A 21,527-nucleotide genomic window follows, 5' to 3' on the forward strand; every position below is an offset into this window, starting at 1 on the left:
CAGGGACATGTGGCAGTGTCTGGAGACATTTTTGGTTGTTACAAGAAGAGGGTGATGCTACTGGCAGAGTGGGCAGAGGCCATGAATGCCGCTAAACATCCTACAAGCTCCAACAGTAAAGCATTATCTGGCCCCAAATATCCACAGTGCCAAAGCTGAGAAACCCTGCATTAGACTGAGGTCGCCCTGTAGGGTGCAGTGCTGACCACTACTGTGAAATGTTCTGAGGGCAGCCCGGGCTCAGGAGGCATTTGTTAGTGCCCAGGCATTTAGAGGAGAGGCCTCCTGGTCCCACCAGACTTGCTGTAGTTGTATTTGTGTAAACTGATTGACTTTCCCCCTCTGCTCCCATCTAGGTGTGGTACCCAGGATAGGTGAATTAGACGCCTGGCTTGGTGGAGGAACAGACTGCTTTGTGAGATAGTGAGTTCGTCGTCAGTGGAGGCATCCAAGAGAAGGCAGCATGGCCACCTGTCGGAGATGTGGAGGAGGCGCCCTGCCTCTGGTCTGAGGCTGTCTAGTGGCGATTTCGAGGCTCCTTCAGGCAGGAGGTAAAGCGGGAGAGTGCCCTGCGTAAAGCTCTTGGCTTCCCCACCTGCCGGTCCGGAGCGGGAGCGCCTTCCTTCCCACGCGACTCTTCGCCAAGCTGGAAACTTTTCTCTAAGTTTTTCTCCCGGGTCTCCGGGAGCCGCCGGAGCGGCGGAGGCAGCACCCCGCGGCTGGGCGCCCGCACCCGGCGCCCCGGCCCGACACCACCCGCCGCCAGGTCCGGCCCCGCGGGCGCGCCTGCCGGGGTTTCCGTGTGCCCCAGGGGGGCTCCGGGCTGCGAGCTGCGGCCGAAAGGCTTTTGACAAAAAAAACTCTTGACCACCAAGGCCAGCCTCTTCCTGAAAGCCCCGCTCGCTCCGATACAGGAAGTAGAGGGAGCGAGCGCCCCAGAGCGTGGCGGCCGCGGCGGCTGTGGCTTCCCGACTCCGCGCGGGGCTGGCGGCGGTGCCCGCGCGGGCCCTTCCCCAGGGCAGCGCCAGGGGCATGCGGGCGCCCGGGGCCCCGCGGCCGGCGCCGCCCGGTGCCTGAGCCCCTGCGTTCACCGTCCCGGAGCTGCTGGCGGCATGATCCGACGGGCCGGGGCGCCCGAGTGCGCGGACCCCGCGGGGTGAGTCCGGGGCCGGCGCCCCCTCCTCCCTCGGTGCCCCAGGGCTCCGCTCGGCCCGCGTCCCTCCCGCCCAACTGCCCCTCCCCGCCCCCGAGGGTGCTCGGAGCTCCGGAGTAGCCCCGGCTGTGGGACCTCGAGGTGTCGGACTGAGACCGAACCCCTGGCCACGGCCAAGGCCGGTCTCCCGGTTCTTCGCGGAAGGGGGCGGCCCTGGTGCCTCTGCCGTACCCCGAGACTTGGCTAAACTTTTAAGCCCAGATGTCGCTCGCCGGAAGACCAGCTGGCACGTTCGGCGGCTAGGTTGGTGGGTGCCAGAGGGGCGCCTCTACCAGTCACAGCCGAAGCGAAGGGGCTGTGTGGACGCGGCCCCTCCCCGGGCTCTGGTCCCGCCTGGACTTTAGATGCAGTCACTCGCGGTCCGGGCACCGCCATCCTCCCGCACCCGCCGATCCGCCTGTGCCCCGTGCGCGTCCTCGGGTGCTGGAGCTCGGTAGGGCAAGGGGCTGCGGACCCGGGTCCCCGTAAGTTTGGACGCCCGCGGCCTAACAGCTGACCAGCCCGCCTACACCGAGGACCCACCGGGATCCCTCCCCCACCCCTCTTGCGGGTCTAAGGACAGTGACCTTCGGACCGGCCTTTGCGAAACCCGGAGCTTGGGGAGGGTCCAGGGTGCACGAACTGCGTGTGGCCTCCGGGATCCCCCGCCTTCACACACACCGGGAGAAGGCACAGCTTGGAATGCGTGAAGCCGAACCGGTTTGGGAACTAGCTTTCTAGAGGGGTCTCCGGCGTCTAGTTAGTTTCATGTCCCTCACCCCCCAGCTCACAACCTCGGACTTGTGGACATTGCTCAGGGCTATGCTCCCGAAGTAGGTTCCCTCGTGCCACCCAGCCCAGCCAACGTCCCGGGAAGCTTCAGGGGGGTGAGGAGGCTCCAGTTCAAAGGCGGATTCCTGGGAAAGCTTCTTAGAACCTTTCTGGGGGCTAAGGTTGATGGGCGCCCCCGGGGAAGCCAGTCCTGGCTCTTTGGTTTAAAAGTCCCGGGCTACTGCTGTGACGGACAACAAGCTGCTCACTGGCCTAGCTCCTGACCTCGGCTCCCAGGGCCTCAGTTCTTTGCTGTGTAAAACGGAGGGGTGAGCTGTTCTTGTGCAGTCCCGAATTGGGGGGCAGCTGGAGGTGACTGGCCCCCACGCTAGTGGGGGGAGTGTCTCAGAGGGGCCTGTGATGCAACTAGATCTGAATGTCTCCCTCGTCCCCGCTCCCCCATTTCCGCCCCAGCTGGGAAGCCCTGCCTGGATGTTTTCCCCTGGAAGTGGAAAGACAAATGCCATCCGCTGGAGGAGCTGGAAATTCTGTTGGGGAGGGGGGCCCCCCCAGGGGCAAGTATCTGCCACACCCAATACTGATGGGTGGAGCTAGCAGGAGTTTCCCAGGAAGGAAGGGGAGGTGAGGGGCCAGGGTCCTGATCCCTCTGACTTCCCATATTTCCCCCAGGATGACCTCTCCTTACCCACTTCCTCTTGCCTTTCTTTGTTCATTACTAGGCCAGTTACTTAACCCCTCCATGCCTCAATACCTATCTAGAAAATGAAGATAAGTAATAGTAACTAGCCTTTAGAGTTGTTTTGAGGATTAAATGAAATAATGCATAAGAAGTTTTGCCCATGGGCCCATGGGCAAACGTTTAATAGTTATTATTATTACAACTATTATCGTTTGTTGAGTGTAACCCCTCTGTTTGCCGACTGTTTAACTGTCCTTGGCCAGGTAACACCTACTTCTTAAGATTGGTTATGAGGATTGAATGAGTTAATATTTAAGTAGCTGTCCACAGGCAGCTAAGGGTTAACACACCAACACAAGCCTGCTTAGAACAGTGTCTGGCATATCATAAATATTAGATGAATATTGGTTTGTTGCTAAAAACGTCGCTTTAGTTAAGAGGACCTTTGGGGTTGGAAGAGTTAAATGAGATAGTATCTCATTTAACCTTGCACCCAGTACAGGAATCCCTTTGACAACATTCCTGAAAGGCACTTGCATACCTCCAGTGATGGAGAACTTGCCACCACTGTGGTAGCCTTTCTGACAGGCAGATATCGAAGAAAGTCTGCCTTCTTCTAACTTCTGCCATTAGAAACCCTGTTCAGAGGAGCCCAATCCTTCTTGGCTCTCAAATACTAGAAGGCAGTTCTCAGGCGCACCCATGCATCCTCTGTTCCCTGGGCTGCACAGTACCCAAAGATGACGAGGACCAATAATCTATGACCCCTCACCCCCCAGGCCACCCACAGAGCTTGCCGACCACTCAGGGCTGGGTCCTGAGTCCTCATCAGAGCCCATCTTTCCACCTGGCTCCCGAAGCCCCCTCCTCCTCGCTGGCAGAAAATGGATGTCCAGACAGCTAGGGGAACACCTCCCACCCCACACCCAGGGGCTAGGTGGGGGTCGCTTGGAAGTTAGCCTCCTGGAATAGGCGTATGAGGATCTTGGCAAGCAAGCTCTCTGTCTACTTGTTGAAAACGCTGTCTGGGGAGAAAGAAAATGCCGACAGGCTGCCCAGTACTCTGGACGAAGACACTTTTCTCCCTCCATTCATTCAAGTTCGTTCAACAAATAGTATCTGCATTAGGTGGACGTGGGGGCCCAGCATTAAACCAAGCCCCTGGCGGCTTGCAGGTGACTTTCCCAGAAGACAGAAAGGGGCTGTTCTGTAGCAGGTGGTCAGGGAAGGCCACTCCAAGAAGACGGTGTTTAGCCGAGGCCTGAAGGAAGTGGGGAGAGTGAGTCAAGCCCCTGGGGGATGTGGGGTGTGGTCTGTGTGTCGGACACAGAGAGGCTGGAGTGGAGTGGGGGAGAAGAGGCCAGAAGAAAGCTAGTCGGTGGGTAGAGGCTCTGGAGGGGGGCTCTGAGTGAGCAGGGGCCACGGGTGGCGTTTGCACAGAGAGGTGACCTGGTTTGGATTTGGACTGTATTGAGGACAGGCTGTAGGGGGAAACAGGAACAGAAGGGGGGGGGCGCCCTGTGGTGGCTGTGAGAGAGGGCTGGGGCCCCGGGTGGAGCAGGCAGTGGAGACGTGAGAAGCTGGAGCCACAGGATGCGCGGGTGGATTGGAGGTGAGGTGGGAGACAGAGGCGTCGGGATGATGTGGGTGAAGCTGTGACTGCCAGGCGGCCAGACGCCAAACTGAATGGCAGGGTCCTGTGGATGTGTGTGCTCAGAGCCCACGCACTTTCATATGTTTGATCAGTTGAGGGTCTGTTTAAGATTTTATTTGAAAAAGGATTCCACTCTTGGAAAAAATGTGGCCATTACAGACAGACCTCATCCAATCCCCTGATATGATGACAAGGAAACGGAGACCCAGAAAGAGGAAGTGCCTTACCCAAGGTCAGGGGAGCTGGGCCTAGGACTCGGGTGTCCTGAGCCTTGGGCCTGCAAGGGGCTGCCTGCACAAGGCCCCAGGGCTTGTGAGAGCCCTGGCTTTCTGCCTCATGGCTGACATAATGCAGGGGGCCTGCCAGTCCCCTTGAGGAGCCCCTCAGCCACTCCCAGCTCTAAAATGGGGACTCTTCCTGGACAAGGCCCACCCAGAACAGGATCCAGTGATGAATTCAGGGTCCCAGCTACCACTCTGCTCACTGACCCGGGTTTCTTTGTCGTCAGGGGCTAATGCTCCCAGGTGGTTCTGGCTGGTACTCAGCTGGGATACTGACCCCCTTCCAGACCCTAAAAGACACTCTGGCCCACAGGAAGCAAAAGGTACCTCACCAGCTTAAGCCTTCAGTTCAGGCCCTGAGAAGCCCCAGTGCACCCCTGGGAAGCAAGTAGGAGTGCAGGGGATGGGGGCACGGGGGCTGCTTGGGATAGGGGAGTCTCAGCACATTTGCCCATGGCCCCCTTCCCATCTCCCCTACCACTTGACAGGCCTTATCCTGGGCCTCAGTCCCTATACTGTGGTCTTTTTTTTTTTTTAATAAATTTATTTAGTTTTATTTTTGACTGAGTTAGGTCTTTGTTGCTGCACGCAGGCTTTCTCTAGTTGTGCTGAACGGGGGCTACTCTTTGTTGTGGTGCACGGGCTTCTCATAGCAGCGGCTTCTCTTGTTGCAGAGCACAGGCTCTAGGCGCACGGGCTTCAGTAGTTGTGGCACATGGGCTCAGTATTTGTGGCTCGCGGCCTCTAGAGCGCAGGCTCGGTAGTTGTGGCGCACCGGCTTAGCTGCTCCGCGGCATGTGGGATCCTCCCAGACCAGGGCTCGAACTCGTGTCTCCTGCACTGGCAGGCAGATTCTTAACCACTGCGCCACCAGAGAAGCCCATCCTCTTGTCTTTTTTATTTTGACTAGTAGCCTCGTAGGTGCAAAGTGGTATCTCATGGTGGTTTTGTCATTTACTGCTTTAAAAAAAAATTATACACGTAACAACACATGTTCTTTGTAGAAAATTTGAGACTATAGCAAAATACTGTGATCGTCTTGTTTTATATGTCATTCTGAAATCGTGCACCTCAGATTGGGACTTGAAACCACGTGCTGGGATTCAAACCCAGCCAAAACCCAGACTGGGACTTGAACCCACATGGCCGGGACTAGAACCCCTCCAAAACCCCCAGTCTTCCAACTGAGATCACACACCTGGTCTCAGGACTTAATGAAGCTCAGGTTCTTGATGGCTCATCGCAGAAAGGATTCAGTGAGACAAAGTAATAGGTAAGAAGTGAGAAACACACTCCACAGACAGAGTGTGGGCCATCTCAGAAGGTGAGAAAGGCCTATACTGTGGTCTTTACTGAAACAGCAAGTATTAAAATACAAGGACGCCTGCATTTTAATCTAGGAGATCAGGAAATCAAATCGGAAACCGGCCAGGAATGGGTGTGATATTTGAAGGGGGTACCCACCCTGGGCCCTGGCTGCCCTCTCAGGCCTCCCAGGAGCTCCCTTTTATAGATGGGAGTCTGAGCTGGCCTGCGGTGCCTCCCAGCCATGGGCCAGAGCAGAGGGAAGGGGAGAACGGGTGCCAGACAACCACAAATTCTGTCCTTCCGGCCTCTCACAGATTCCATCTGTCGTGGCGAGATTCTCTCCTGAGTGAGAGTCGTCCCCTAGGTTGTATCATCCAGGCAGTGACAAATGAGCAGCAATGAAGGGGGTAGGAGGGGCAGGTTCAGAGGAGGGAAGTGCCTGAGCAAAGGCTTGGAGGTGGGACAGTGTAGAGTGGGACTCGGGAGGGAGGGAGTCTACCCCCTGGTTATAGTGGGGATCCAGGGAACAAGAAAGGCAAGCTTTGGCCAGAGAGGGATTGATGGAAAGGGGCAAGGAGTATGAGGGGGACTGCCCACGGAGATCCATCCTCATCCCAGATTACCCTAGGAGTTCGGGGCACCTATATGCCCAGAAAGAGCCCCAACACAGGGGAGGTGACCAGGAAAAGACCCAAACTTCCTGTTTGTCCCTTGCTATCTACCTTCCATTAGAGAGTCCCCTTTATTTATTTATTATTATAAAGGCAGCCCTCTTTTTTTCTTTTATTTATTTATTTTTTATTTATTTATTTTTGGTTGCATTGGGTCTTCATTGCTGTGCGCGGGCTTTCTCTAGTTGCGGCGAGCGGGGGCTACTCTTTGTTGCGGTGCACGGGCTTCTCATTGCGGTGGCTTCTCTTGTTGTTGAGCACGGGCTCTAGGCGTGTGGGCTTCAGTAGTTGTGGTGCATGGGCTCAGTAGTTGTGGCTTGCGGGCTCTAGAGTGCAGGCTCAGTATTGTGGCGCACGGGCTTTGTTGCTCCGCGGCATGTGGGATCTTCCCAGACCAGGGATCGAACCCTTGTCCCCTGCATGGGCAGGCGGATTCTTAATCCCTGCGCCACCAGGGAAGTCCCGGGAGTCCCCTTTATTTTTTTTATTTTTATTATTTTATTATGTTTTATTAAAATTGTAAGAAACCGTGTGTTAATTTCTCCCCTGCTTTCTTTCTTCCTTTTTTTTTACATCTTTATTGGAGTATAATTGCTTTACAATGGTGTGTTAGTTTCTGCTTTATAACAAAGTGAATCAGTTATGCATATACATATGTTCCCATATCTCTTCCCTCTTGCGTCTCCCTCCCTCCCACCCTCCCTATCCCACCCCTCCAGGTGGTCACAAAGCACCGAGCTGATCTCCCTGTGCTATGTGGCTGCTTCCCACTAGCTATCTATTTTACGTTTGGTAGTGTATATATGTCCATGCCTCTCTCTCGCTTTGTCACAGCTTACCCTTCCCCCTCCCCATATCCTCAAGTCCATTCTCAAGTAGGTCTGTGTCTTTATTCCTGTCTTACCCCTAGGTTCTTCATGACATTTTTTTTTCTTAAATTCCATATATATGTGTTAGCATACGGTATTTGTCTTTCTCTTTGTGACTTACTTCACTCTGTATGACAGACTCTAGGTTTATCCACCTCATTACAAATAGCTCAATTTCGTTTCTTTTTATGGCTGAGTAATATTCCATTGTATATATGTGCCACATCTTCTTTATCCATTCATCTGATGATGAACACTTATGTTGTTTCCATCTCCGGGCTATGGTAAATAGAGCTGCAATGAACATTTTGGTACATGACTCTTTTTGAATTATGGTTTTCTCAGGGTATATGCCCAGTAGTGGGATTGCTGGGTCATATGGTAGTTCTATTTGTAGTTTTTTAAGGAACCTCCATACTGTTCTCCATAGTGGCTGTACCAATTCACATTCCCACCAGCAGTGCAAGAGTGTTCCCTTTTTTCCACACCCTCTCCAGCATTTATTGTTTCTAGATTTTTTGATGATGGCCATTCTGATAGGTGTGAGATGATATCTCATTGTAGTTTTGATTCTCATTTCTCTAATGATTAATCATGTTGAGCATTCTTTCATGTGTTTGTTGGCAATCTGTATATCTTCTTTGGAGAAATGTCTATTTAGGTCTTTTGCCCATTTTTGGATTGGGTTGTTTGTTTTTTTGTTAGTGAGCTGCATGACCGGGAGTCCCCTTAGAAGTGAGCTAGGGGCCAGGAATCATCTTATTCTTGGGACACCGCCACATCCTCCATGCAGCCTTCCATCCATGCCAGCTGGAGATTTTAGAGAAGCCAAAACCCCTTTAAAATATTATGTCTTCCTATTTAGATTATAAACCTCCAATTAAAAGGGATCAGGACCGTTCCGTATCTTTCTGTCCTGCCCACAGTTGTAACTCAATAGATGCTTGAAGAGGATGATATACTGAACAGGATTCTAAAAATCGCCTCGCAGCTTTCTCTTTTGTGTCCTGAAGCACCTGAGCTTCTGGAACTATATGCAAGGCGGCCCAGACCTCAGGGGTAGGAGGGCCCAGATCAGGGAGGTGAGGAATCCATCTCCCCTTCTGCAGCAAGAGGTGAGGCCGAGGCCACCATACCCTTCCCCCAGTCTGGAACGAGGAGGGGGCTGGCCACCCAGGGAATTGAGTAGGGACCCCATTCCCTTCATTATCCTCCCTGTCTGTGTCCCTCACTTCTGTGGGAGAGAGGCTGGGAGAAGGTGAAGGCAGCTCTGGATCACGGATAGACATGCAGCCTCAACCAAGAGAACGGAGTCAGCTGGGTGTACAGGATCTGGGGGAACCCTGGCTGGTCAGTGGGTCCCAAATGAAGGTCTGTGGTCCACTGAGAAACTGGGAAAATAAGGTGTTGTGTTGTGTGTGTGTGTGTGTGTGTGTGTATCAGCCAAGGTTACCAAGCTATCTTTTCTTGGGCAGAACTGTTCCTTATTCTGAGGTTAAGTCTTTTTGCCGTATTAAGCTTCTTTTCTTTTATGAAATGATTGGGCACATTGATGGTGGTTGTTAGATGTTAATGTCCTTTGGGCAAAATAAAAAGTTGCTAGAGGAAAGTCAGAAACACTGCTCAAGCTGCTTCAGTGGAATTTATCCATTTTGTGTCCCCTTCAGCCCCTCTGCCGTCCCTGCCACACCTGGCAATCAGGGAGTCGACCTAGTTATATTGTCCTTTGCTGATTTGGAAGATGCTTGGGGACGTGCATGCTGTAGAACATCAGTAGGGCTGGAGCGTATCCTAGGGTCCTGTGCCTTCTGGTGATTTGGGATAGTACTCTAGGGAGCACGTCCCTTACTCTCCCTTGGCCTCAGTTTTCCCATCTGAGAAATAAACTCAGTGATCTCTAAGGACCCTGCTCCTCCTGACACTCAGTGATTCCCTGAATTACTGGCCAACACATGTCTGGGAGCGATACTGGAGTGCCAGTCGGAGATGAGACAGCTCTTCTTTCCTCTGATACAACAGTCCAGAACATACTTTCATAAGAAACAAAGACCCAGAATGGAGACTTCTGGGTCATCACCCTGATCAAGTTTCTGGAAGAAAATGTCTTCATTGCTGTGGGGTGATTTTTGAAAAACTGGTGTTGCAAAAGGCGCGTGTCTTTTGGGAGCCCACTTTGGGGAAGGGCCCCTGGCTTCCTGGTAGCGTGCGCGGCCTGGTCAGCAGGTTGGGAAGGTTCCTTGGAGTGGCCTGTCTGAGTGTGACTTGGATCCGTGAGTGGCGCCTGCTCTGGTGCCGGCTGGCACGGGAGCCGTGGGGATGCAGAGGAGGTGGTGGAGGCCTGGTGTCGCCGGGTTCCTGGCTGGGAAGGCTGCTCCCATCGGGGTTTGAGAGGGGCGCGGTCTGAGGGAAGGCCCAGCAAGGGAGGGGTCGGGCAGGCCCCCCGGCTGAAGGAAGGGGCTCCCTGCCAGGCAGGCCAGGTCTCCCCACACACACCCAGTGCTGTGCTGCCCTGGCAGGGCCATCCCGTCCCTGCGCGGCGGGGAGGTGGGCCGAGGACACAGTGTGCCCGCTCCCCTCCCCCCAGCCTGCTACACACACACACACACACACACACACACACACACACACAGAAACCAGCCCTTTCCCTCCTGCCAGTGTGGCCTTGAAGGAGAAGAAAGGAAGTGGGCAGGTCCAGAGGAGCCCTTCCCTCAGCCGGGGTGTCCACAGGGTAGTGGGGAGGGCCTTACTGACTCCATTCCCGTGTGGCTGTCAGCCTCAGGCCTCTGATAGAAGGATCTGGAAGCTGTCAACACGGCCGCCGCCACTGTCTCCCCCCACCTGTCAGCGAGGCCCCCGAGCAGCCTCAGGCCCATCTCCTCTCTAGGCCTGGGCTTGGAGGAGGCTATCCCCCGTGGCTGGAACAGCTCTGGTGGTCAGGGACATCCAAAGTGGTGGCAGTGCCCCTTGCCCCATCTTGCCAGTAGCTCCTGGGGGTGCCCCTACTGCAATCTGTCCGTGTTTGAAAGACCCACCCAGCCTGCTATGAAATGTCAGTTCCCTTGTAGAAGAAACGGCCTACGGGGCGGTTGTGGTCAAGGCCTGTTGCTGCCATAGGTGCACAGCACCAGCGCACGCTCAGGCCACATCCTATGGGGCAACGGCGCCAGCCCGAGGACAGGGCCACTTGCGTCCTCCGTCCTGGGACCAGGCAGGGTCAGAGCTCCCCCAGAACCTGGCTCCACCTGCCAACCTGGAGCCGGGGGGTGGGGGCTGGGTGTAGGGCCCAGGATTCCAGGAGAGGGAGGTCAGGGTGGTGAGGGACTGGCCTTGAGGGGCTCTCTTAGGGGACACTTTGCCCCATGAACGTGGGCCCCATTTCATCACCGACTCTGGCATCTCAACTTTGTATTCCCTAGTTAAGAGATGGGACTTCAAATGCTAGACACCACCTCAGCTCCTTGACTACCATTTAATGTGAGGTGTCAGGGCTGATGGAAGAGCCTGTTTTCCCAAGAAAGAAAGAAAGAAGAGAAAAGGGGATGCAGAGGGACAGCCCTCAAGAAGGAGAGGAGACCCCAGTGGTAGCAGAGATGCATTCCCTCCTGCACAGGTTTTCCCAGGGCTGGGTTGCTCCCTGGGTTAATAAATGTGCATCTTCACCCACCTCCAGGGACCAGAGAAATAAAGGACTTTGCATCTGAAATTCACAATTTGACGATCTCTGGCTAAAGGGGAAAGCTCTCAAGAAGGAATGCACTGGGGATCTGTTTCCTCAACCACCATGGCCCCAGCCTCCTTAATCTCAGTCAGTGTCAGAGATGGATACTATAAATTTCTCTAGGGATATTGCAGTTCCAAGCAAGGACTTAACTCTACCCATGGCGCCTGATGACAGCATTTATTATGCTTGCTCTTTCTGTTCTTGACATTTTGACAGAGCATCCATCTAAAATATATTCAGGGATTCTTTTCCCAATGAATGTCTTCCACATCCATCCTCACCTATCCATCCATACATCCAGTTCTCCAGCTCTCCATCCATTTATCCATCCGTCTGTTCCCCCATGCATACACCCATCCATTCATCTACCCATCCGTTTATCAAACATTTGTTGTACATCTAGGAGTTTCCAGTTTATCTACTAGGGAATATAAGAGAAATATGCACATAATAAAAGTACAGGGCACTGTATTAAAAATTGCCGGGGTTCCAGCCACGGGGGATAGCCTCCTCCAAGCCCAGGCCTAGAGAGGAGATGGGCCTGAGGCTGCTCGGGGGCCTCGCTGACAGGTGGGGGGAGACAGTGGCGGCGGCCGTGTTGACACTAGGCTGGGGTGAGCAGGAAGAACTCCCTGGCAGAGGTGGCATCTGGATGGGGGCTTGAAGGATGATCAGGATTTTAACTGAAATCGGGCTTATGCAGGGAGGGGTATCTTAGACAGGAGAAAAGCATGAAGCGGGAAAATGGGAAAGGACAAGCTATATGGGGGAGCCCTAAAGAGCTTGGTTTGGGGACAGGAAAGAAGGGTTCTTTGTGCAATGGGCCTAGAAAGGGAGTTGGGGCCCACTTGGCTGCAGGTGGAAGAGTTGGATTTTACCACTGTGATGAAGACCCCAGTCTGCTCTCCCTCTTAGAGCTGAGCAACCCTGGGCAAGTCACTGGCCTATACCTGCCAGGACACCTCCCTCTTCCTCCTCTGCCAAGTAAAGCAGTGATCCCTACCTCACAGGGTTGTTACATGAGAGGCTGTTCTTACTTATTTGGGCTGTGGGACCAGGTGGGGGCTGCCACCTCTCTGTATATGGGGTGTGTGTGTGTGTGTGTGTGTGTGTGTGTGTGTGTGTGCTGTTGATTTTCAAAAAAATATTTTATTTTATGCCTGAAAAAGTTCACACACAGACACACAAATAGTGAAATTTAAAGCATCAAACACTTCATCTTTTTGAGGCTGCACCAGTCCAAGTGCATGTTTACTTAATTTCGATCTTTGGTGCACAGTTTTGAGCTGTGTGTACATGTTGATTAGTGTTCCTCTTTTTTCACTGAGTGTTATTTCCTGTACGTATTTCTACATGCCGTGCTGTGGACGTATGTTGCCTACCTATCATCTTTGATGGCCTTATCATATTATAATCATTTTAATGGTTGGAGTTGGCACAGACATATGTCAATGTTTTTCCAAGTCCCCTCTGTTTTAAATGAAGCCCCTGAAAACTTATGTGGGTCTAGGGTTTGGGGACCATTTCTTTGAGATCTATCACCATCTTGGGTATTTGAGTTCAGGGGTGAAGCAGAACCTGTTGATTGGCCCCCTGAATTTTAGTTGGGCATAAATTTTAGCTAACACTTCCCAGTTTCCTTGCAGTTAGGTGTGGCTATGTGATTAAGTTTGGACGGTAAAATATGTGAGGTGTAAAATTTGCTTGGTGATGTCCTTAAAGAGAAGGGTCATGCTTTCTGTTTTCTTTCCTCTTGGCTGGAATGTAATGGCTGGAGTTGAAGCAGCCATCTTGGACTCTGAGGTGAACTTGAGAATGGAAGCTATGCCGAGTAGAGCAACAATATAATATATAATATAATAAGGGTGTCAGACATGTTGACGCATCAGCCCAGCTTTGTACTACTTACCCAGACTTGTATATGAGAGAGGAATACATATCTACCATCTTTAACTCACTGTTATTTTAGATTTTCTATCACAAACTTAATCCTAACTGACACACACACACAATTATCTTTTGTCACATAGCACCAGAGTATATGCCAGAAATACTAAAGCTGCTTTGCAGGGCTACCTGCAAATCTTTATTTCCTAGCGGAGGTGGGAAGGAGGAAAAGGAGGAGAGGGGAGAGGTGTTTTGCATCAACTGAACCTCTTATTTCAAGGACTACATTGCAAACATTTTTTTTTTTCTCATATTGAGTGTTTGTGAGTTTTAGATCTCACCAGAAGCTTCAGACTAGTTATTCTGGTTTCAGTTCTGACTCCCAAACTCTGTGCTTTGACAGGGCTAAATATTGCTGAGCAAGGCAGCCATGTCGCTTCCCTCAGCCTCAGTTTCTTCATCCGCGCTTTAGATGGAGAACTCTCCTAGGTTAACTCTCCTTGTGCTGACGTTCTGATATTGGTTCTCCCATTGCCCCAGCATAAGAAAAGCCGGGACGTGTTCTGATTCAGTGCCTGTATCCTTGCTGGCTGCTGCTATTCATTCATTCATTCTTTCTTTCTTTCACTGCTTCTTTATTGACCACTCGCTGGGTGCCAGGCTGGGTTTGTGCTGACCACTGGCCACCAGGGGTCTTGAGTGGTCACCTTACCTCTCTGCTCAGCCTTGAGAAAGGTTTGTCCTGAGATGGCTAGGACTGGCCTTCCCTTTTCCAGGGACAGCACAGGCTCAGTTGGAGCCTGTAAGAGCCTGCTCCGAGCTGCCATCCCACAGCCCAGAATCACCCCTCCCTGCCCCCGGGCGTGAGGAGGGCCTCAGGGCTTTGCCTGAGAGGCCACATGTGAGACCTGGGATTGAGCAGGGTGGACTGTCTTGAAAGGCTGGGCGAGTGCCTTTGAAGTGGTTTGAAAGGCAGGCAGGGGGCTTCTTTCCACGTGCCAAAGCAGACCCCCATCCCTGGCTCTAGCATCGTCAGGCATCAGAGCTCAGTGTTGCTCTGGTGACCCCCTAACCCAGCCCCCGCTTACAAATAAGGCTCAGAGAGGGGAAGTGGTCACCCCAAATTCTCCCAGCTGCACCCAGCCTTTTTTCCAAGGCTCTGTGCAGGTGCCTAGGCTGCTCCTTTTCATGAGGCCCTAGAGATGGGTGATGGGGTGGGCACAGACACATCGGCCTTCACTGGTTGCCTCTCCCTCCAGCCTCTGGAAAGTGCTGAGCTCTTTCCTGCCTCAGGGACTAAGCATACACTCCCCACCTCCAACCTCCTGCAAAAGCCTTCCAGGCTGTCAAGCCTCTAGGGCTGTTGCATACAGTCATGCAGGTTGTTCACTGCCCACAGGCACCTGCTGAGAGGGAAACAAGGGGGCACGGAAATTTCATCCTCTTGCCAAGCCCTGTGTGAGTCAGGTGTGTGTGCGGGAGTGGAGGTGGGGCTGCCTGCATCCATGGGGAGCAAGGATCATCTTTTCCTAATTTGCACAGAGGTGCTGCATAGGCTACTGGGGACACCAGTGTGGCTTAAACAACAGCTGGGCCAGCAGAAGACCCATCGGCACCATCAGAGCCTCGTGCCTCATGCCTGTCACGGCATATTCTCTGTCTGTGGCCCCGCTAGCCTGTAAGCTCTCAAGGGCAGAGACAGTGACTCCTCCGGGCAGGTGTCATTGTCAGATCGGCACTGTGCTGGGCACAGAGCACTTGACTCAGAGAACGCCGTGCTGAGCGGGAGTTGTAAGGGCTGGAGAGGAGTGGCCCGCACAGGCTTGGCAAATGTTTGTCAAGGGCACATATGGCAGGTTACTGCCCAGGAGACTGGTGAGGAGGGACTGACCAGGATAGAGGGCCTCAGAGAGATGGGAAGGGGCCAGCCAGGAACTTGCAGAGGGGGCGTGGGCTGTGCAAGCCTGAGTAGCAGAGTGAGGGGGGTGGCTGGGCAGGGCGTCGTGCTCAACTCTGGGCGGGAGGCCCTGAGAGCAGAAGCTGTGGCCGGAGAAACCAGAGACACACCTGGCCTCACCCGGGCTCCACTCTGCAGGACCAGGGTGGAGCGGGGCACGGTGTGGGTAGTTGCCAAAGCCTCCCAGCTCCTCCCCAGCCCTTAGACTCCCACCCAGCCGAGTCCTGGAGCCCCTCTCTGGCCTGTACGGTGCTGGTCCAGCAGGTACCCGACAACTCAGCCTTGTCCCAAGATCCCCAGTCTTGTGGGCCACAGGAGTGGCAGGCAGTGCTTTGCCTGCAGGGTACAGGATGGTCCCCTGGAGTGCTGGGGTCCCCAGCTGGCTCAGGGGTGTCCTGCTCAGACTAGGGTGCGTCTGGGGGAGCTTTCCCAGGGAGGCGAGAGCCAAGCTGAGTGACGTCTAGGAATTTCCCAGGTAAACCTGGGCGGGGGGTGGGTGGGAGCGGGCACCCAGCGTGGCCCTCTTGCGCGTGCCGCGGACTCAGTGTGCCTGGAGTTTACTCTCCGCGTGGCCTGCGCAGGAGAGGGGACCAGGCAGCAGAGGCTCTTAGGCTGGATCCTGAAGGCCATGGAGATTGAGACAGGCTTGTTCCCCCCACCTTTTTTTTTTTTTCTGCGGTACGCGGGCCTCTCACTGTTGTGGCCCCTCCCGTTGCGGAGCACAGGCTCCGGACGCGCAGGCTCAGCGGCCATGGCTCACGGGCCCAGCCACTCCGCGGCATGTGGGATCTTCCCGGACCGGGGCACGAACCCGCGTCCCCTGCATCGGCAGGCGGACTCTCAACCACTGCGCCACCAGGGAAGCCCTCCCCCACTTTTAAAGTTGGGCTGTGTATTGGCTTCCTAGGGCTGCTCTGACAAAGTAGCAGAAACTGGGTGGCTTAGAACAATGGAAATTTGTTTTCGCAATTCTGGAGCATTCTGAAATCAAGGTGACGGCAGGGCTGTGCTCCCTCTGAGTCTCTGGGTAGCATCTTCCTCCCTCTTCTCAGCTTCTGGTGGCCCCGGCAGTCCTTGGGGTCCCTTGGCCTGCAGCTACATCCCCGCAGTCTCTGCCTGGTCACAGGGCCATCAGCTTTCTGTGTGTCCGTGTCCTTGTGTCTCCTCTTCTTATAAGGATGTCAGTCCTATCGGATTAGGGCCCTCACCCTGCTCCAATGTGACATCATCTTAACTAATTCCATCTGCAACGACCCTATTTCCACATAAGGTCACATTCTGAGGTCCTGGGGATTAGGACTTCGCCCTATCTTTTGGGGGGGACACACTTCAACCCCATAACAAGGTAAAATTTATAGAGAGTAAACTTCACCCTTTTCTGTGTACTGTTCTATACGTTTTGGCAAACGTAGAGAGTCAGGTAACCTCCGTCACAATCAAGGTATAGAACCGTTCTGTCACCCTCCAGAATTCCCCTCTGCCCTTTTGTAGTCAGCCCCTCCTCCGCCCCAAACTCTGGCATCACTCCTCTCTTCTCCATCCTTGAGTTCTGCTGTTTCGAGGACGTCATGTGAATGCTGCCTTGCGAGTCTGGCTTCTTTCACTTGGTGGTAGGTGTTGCAGACCCATCCGTGTTGTGTATCTCAGTACTGAGTTCCTTTTTATTGTTGATAGTGTTTCATTGCATGGATGTATCACAGTTTGTTTATTCATTCACCCCCTGTGGCACATTGGAGTGGTTTCCAATTTGGGGCAATTGCAAATAAAGCTGCTGCAAACGTTTGCGTATGAGGTATAGGTTTTTTTTTTTTTTTTTTTTTTAGTTTCTGCTTTATAACAAAGTGAATCAGTTATACATATACATATGTTCCCATATCTCTTCCCTCTTGCGTCTCCCTCCCTCCCACCCTCCCTATCCCACCCCTCCAGGCGGTCACAAAGCACCGACCTGATCTCCCTGTGCTATGCGGCTGCTTCCCACTAACTATCTACCTTACGTTTGGTACTGTATATATGTCCATGCCTCTCTCTCGCTTTGTCACAGCTTACCCTTCCCCCTCCCCATATCCTCAAGTCCATTCTCAAGTAGGTCTGTGTCTTTATTCCTGTTTTACCCCTAGGTTCTTCATGACTTCTTTTCTTTTTCTTAAATTCCATATATATGTGTTAGCATACGGTATTTGTCTTTCTCTTTGTGACTTACTTCACTCTGTATGACAGACCCTAGGTTTATCCACCTCATTACAAATAGCTCAATTTCATTTCTCTTTATGGCTAAGTAATATTCCATTGTATATATGTGCCACATCTTTATCCATTCATCCGATGATGGACACTTAGGTTGTTTCCATCTCCGGGCTATTGTGAATAGAGCTGGATTTTGCATAGGAATCACATGGCCGCTTGCATCGGCTGCTGTGTGAAGAAGGGCCTGGGGTTTGGGGGAGGAGCCCATGGGGAGACCGGAAGGATGCTTACTGTAGGGGTCGGGGCGAGCAGTGATGGAGGCCTGGACCAGGCTCTCGGCAGTGGGGGATAGGAGCCTACTGGTGTATATCTAGGATGGAACCTGGTGCTGGACTGCGTCTGCACCCCTGAGGCCAGGAGGCCACCTTTATTATCTCCCACCAGCCCGCCCTTCACCTCTGCAGGAGATAGTGGCAGTCGTGACCCAGCATGGCTGTCTGGACATGAGGACGTTGAGCGGGGAAAGGTGCAGCCAGAGGCGCCAGAGGCTCCCCTGCAGCCGCCCAGGGTCTGCTGGGCCCTACACGGTGACCAGGATGCGTGTCCAGGTTGGCCACAGTTGGTGCCAGCCTAACGAAGGGACATTTATGGTCAATCCTTGTTATTCACAGATTCTGTATTTGCAAATTGGCCTACTTGCTGAGATTTATTCGTGACCCCCAAATCATAGTGCTTTGCAAGTCATGTGCAGCCATGCACAGAGTGATGAAAAATCTTCTGACACTCATGTTCCCACCTGAGGCACCATACAAGGCGAATCTGCCTTCTAGTTTCCGTTCTCATACTTCAAACAAGTGTCCTCGTCATGGTCTGTTATGTTTTTCGAATTTTCATGCTTTTGGCTGATGCTTTCGCTGTTTAAAATGTCCCCCAGGTGTAGTGTTGCAGTGCTGCCTAGGGTTCCTAAGGGCAAGAAGGCTGCGACGGGCCCCGTGGAGAAAATACGGGTCTTAGAAAAGCTTTGCTCAGGCATGAATTGTAGCGCTGTTGGCTGGAAGTTCAAGGTTAATGAATCAACGATATGTATGAAATAAGGTGTCTTTAAACAGAAACACACATAAAATAAGATAGGTCTTGATCAGTTGATGAAAATGTTGTGACCGGCAGCTTGCAGGAACCTACCCGTGTGTTTCCCCCAGAAGCAATGGTTCTGTTTCCGCTAACTCAGAGTCCGTGGTGACTTTGTAAAACATACCAACTACAAATGCTGAGAATGGACCGTATGTACGTCGTATAGATACATCAGCCCCGAAGCTCTGCGCCAAACTCTCTGCACGTCACTATCAGCAGTTCATTCCTCTGGATTAAGAAGTGCCTGACTTGTGCGTGCTCTGTTTTTAAGACGCACACGTCCTTGAGATAGGCGCCATCCCTTCTGTCCCTGGACTTTGGTCCTCTCTCCCTCCAGTGAAACTCAAGGCTTGGAAAGGACAGTTTCCAAGGACAGGAGCGGTCAGTGACAGTATGTCACATTCTGTGATTCTCACAGACGCGTCTCTGTAGGGAGCAGCGTATCCATCAAGGCATAAAAATCGAGGGTCTTTGGCATTCACAGATTTGACACTAATATCACAGCGATTATGTCAGACCCCTTTGCTAAAAGCTGTTTCTCAGTTAATTGTCACAGCCCTGTGAGGCTGGGGTTGCAGTGCCCCATCTACAGGCGAGGAAATTGAGGCACAGCAGGTGACTCAGTGGAAGCCCTCAGCAATCCATGGCAGAGCCAGGACCCGAATCCAGGTTTGCCCGAGCCCAGAGCCTCTGACCTTCACCCCTGAACTCCCTGCATCCCTGTGCTGCATCCCAAGATTCCAAGACCCTGCTGACTCCCCTAGATCCAGGTGTGCCTGGATCCTGGGAGGGATGCTGCCCCCAGCCTTCTGAGCCCCACGGAGGGGGTGACCTCATAGCCCCCTCCCTGAGTTGGCTGTATATGATGGGCCAGGTGGAGAACCTTGGAGGTGCAGAAAGGGGCACCGACCCCACCCGCCAACCTCTCCCTTGTCATCCACTGACCAAATCACACCCTATAACCCCTGTCCTTGGAGTCGCTGGGAAACACTTTAACCCGGAGGGACGGCGTGTTCCTCCTCAGTGCACCTTCCTCTCTCCCCGCCCCAGTGCCTCTCGATGGTCCCCAAGGTAATGAGCCAGTGGCCTCGGCTTCCTCCACCTCCCACTCTTGAAACCTCACCACCAGTAACTTCCCTTATGCTAAGGCACAAGGGACCCTGCACACTGTAAAGTCTGACGGCGGGGGGGGGGGGTTGGCGGGCGGGGGCCGGGTACCAAAACCCTAGAAAGAATGCAGCTCTGAGGGTGGGATTTCAGGTGGGAGGTGGGGCGTCCATTTAGTTTTGTGAGGTGGGCCCAGACCCAGGAGGCACACTGCCAAGAAGCATCAGGACCGGCGAGCCTGGGGCGTGCTCGTGACCCAGCCGAGGAAGTGTGGTCACGACAAGTGTGAGGTGGGCTTCAGGGTGACTCAGTGTGGCCATGGGGTGGAGGAATGTGGTGCTTTCGCAGTTCCTGCAAGGTGCAGGTAGGGGCCTGGCGTCCACAGCCTGCGTCCTCGGGGTGCAGGCAGTGCCCGCAGGAGGGCGGCTGTCGGGCGTCAGCATTGCATTCGGCCCCGAGCCCTGGGCTGGCCCTGGACCTGACCCCACTTCCAGTTTAGAAATGGGGGTTCAGTTTGTCAAAGCACATCCCTCTCCCTCGGTGGTCATGTTTCACCCTTCTGGCAACCTCTGAAAGAGCGGGGGATGGGTATCCTTTCACTTGTTTCACTACTGAGAGAACTGAGGCCCAGAGAGGGGGGGAGGCTTGCCCAAGGACACACAGCAAGTCTGTAGCAGAGGCTAGCATAGAGCCCCGCTCCCTTTCCAGGGCAAAGCATTTTCTGCACCACTCAGAGCTGTCCAGCATGAATAGTGTCCCCAGCAACCATCGACGGAGCCATCGTGAAGCTCCAGATGCAGTCGACTGTTTTGTCCTCACAGCAGCCTTATGGGGCCTGTAGAGTTGTCAGTCTCATTTCACAGACCTTGAAAGGCTGGTCTCAGAGCGGAATTCAGTCAAGCCCCGGACACTAAGGGTGAGAGAAGGGGAAACGCCAGCAGAGGTCCAGCAGGGGTGGGGCCCTGGGTGAGGGCGTGCAGGGCCCTCGGCTCCCCTTCTGCGCTGAGTCCTGTCCGCCGTGGGGCTGCTGCTCTCTCCTCAGCCCCACTGTCAAGCCCGGGAGGGGCGGGCTGTGATCTCCTTCCCGTTTCCCCCAGATGCTGGGGAGCCGCTGAGTAAGCAGCAGGCCGGGCCAGAGACCAAGGTCACGGTGTGACCTGTGGGCTGCCACGTGGTGTGGGCGCTCCTGGAGGGAGGCTGGCGGGGGCAGACGGGGGGCCTCCCCAGCGCTGTCAAGGCCTCGTGTTTTCCAAGCCTGGCTCATCTGGGGAGGAGAAGGCAGCGGAAGGGGGGTGGGCAAGGACTCTGGCAGCTCTGTAGGGGCAGGCCTGGGGAGGCCTGGGCTGGGATCCATGTGCAAAAGGGGCCTTGTCTGCAGCCAGCCGCGGGGGGCAGCTCCTGAGAGAAGGGGGCCTTAAACGCTGGAACAAATGACCGAGGTCACAGTCTCCTTTCCCGAAGAATTTTCCAAGTAAGGTAATGGCTAATGGTAATAACATTGACACGTATATCGTTGTCTTTTTTTATCTTCTTTCTTTTTTATTTCTTTCTAATTAAAAACAAATCCCACACACAGTACACGACTTCACACACACTGAAAAGATTTAAACAATAGAAAAGTCTAGACCTACACTGTCCAATACAATAGCCACTAGCCACATGTAGCTATTTTACAAATTAAATGAATTAAGATGAGGTAATAGTCGCACTGGCCGTATTGCAAATGCTCCGTAGCCACAGGCAGCTGAGGGTGACCATACTGGACGGTGCAGACATAGGACATTTCCATCACTGCACGAAGTTCTTTGGGGCAGCTCTGGCTAGATCACGAACAGGGAAAACCCTACCAACTGAAAAATAATTTCTGGAATCAGCTTGGTTCCTTTGGACCTGTTTTATGTATTTACTTATGTCTGGGTGTCCACCCTTCCCATACGCAATTCTGTCTGATCCGCCCAGCTACTTGGCCCTATGAGTATGAGGATGATACTTCTCTCTCTCTCTTTTTTTTTCTTTTTTTTTTTGCAGAAGAGGAACTGAGGCTCAGAGAAGGTATATGGGCCAGAGGTAAGGGGAGGGTCAGAATGGGTT

General features: G+C 53.4%; 1 protein-coding gene across 2 annotated transcripts in view; it reads left to right on the forward strand.

Annotated features, from left to right (window-relative positions):
• The first annotated feature begins 457 nt into the window (after positions 1-457).
• Positions 458-21,527, forward strand: part of RIN3 (Ras and Rab interactor 3) — a 123,840-nt gene continuing 102,770 nt past the window's right edge. Inside the window, exon 1 of one of the 2 annotated variants that reach the window (XM_082619530.1) lies at positions 458-1,156. In XM_082619530.1, coding sequence (XP_082475656.1) covers positions 1,113-1,156 — 44 coding nt within the window. In that variant the 5' untranslated portion in view covers positions 458-1,112. The remainder of the gene's footprint in view (positions 1,157-21,527) is intronic. The other variant, XM_082619529.1, reaches the window with a different exon arrangement.

This window comes from Mesoplodon mirus (genome assembly GCF_964341445.2).
Source record: "Mesoplodon mirus genome assembly, chromosome: 4".
NCBI classification, from domain to species: Eukaryota; Metazoa; Chordata; class Mammalia; order Artiodactyla; family Ziphiidae; genus Mesoplodon; species Mesoplodon mirus.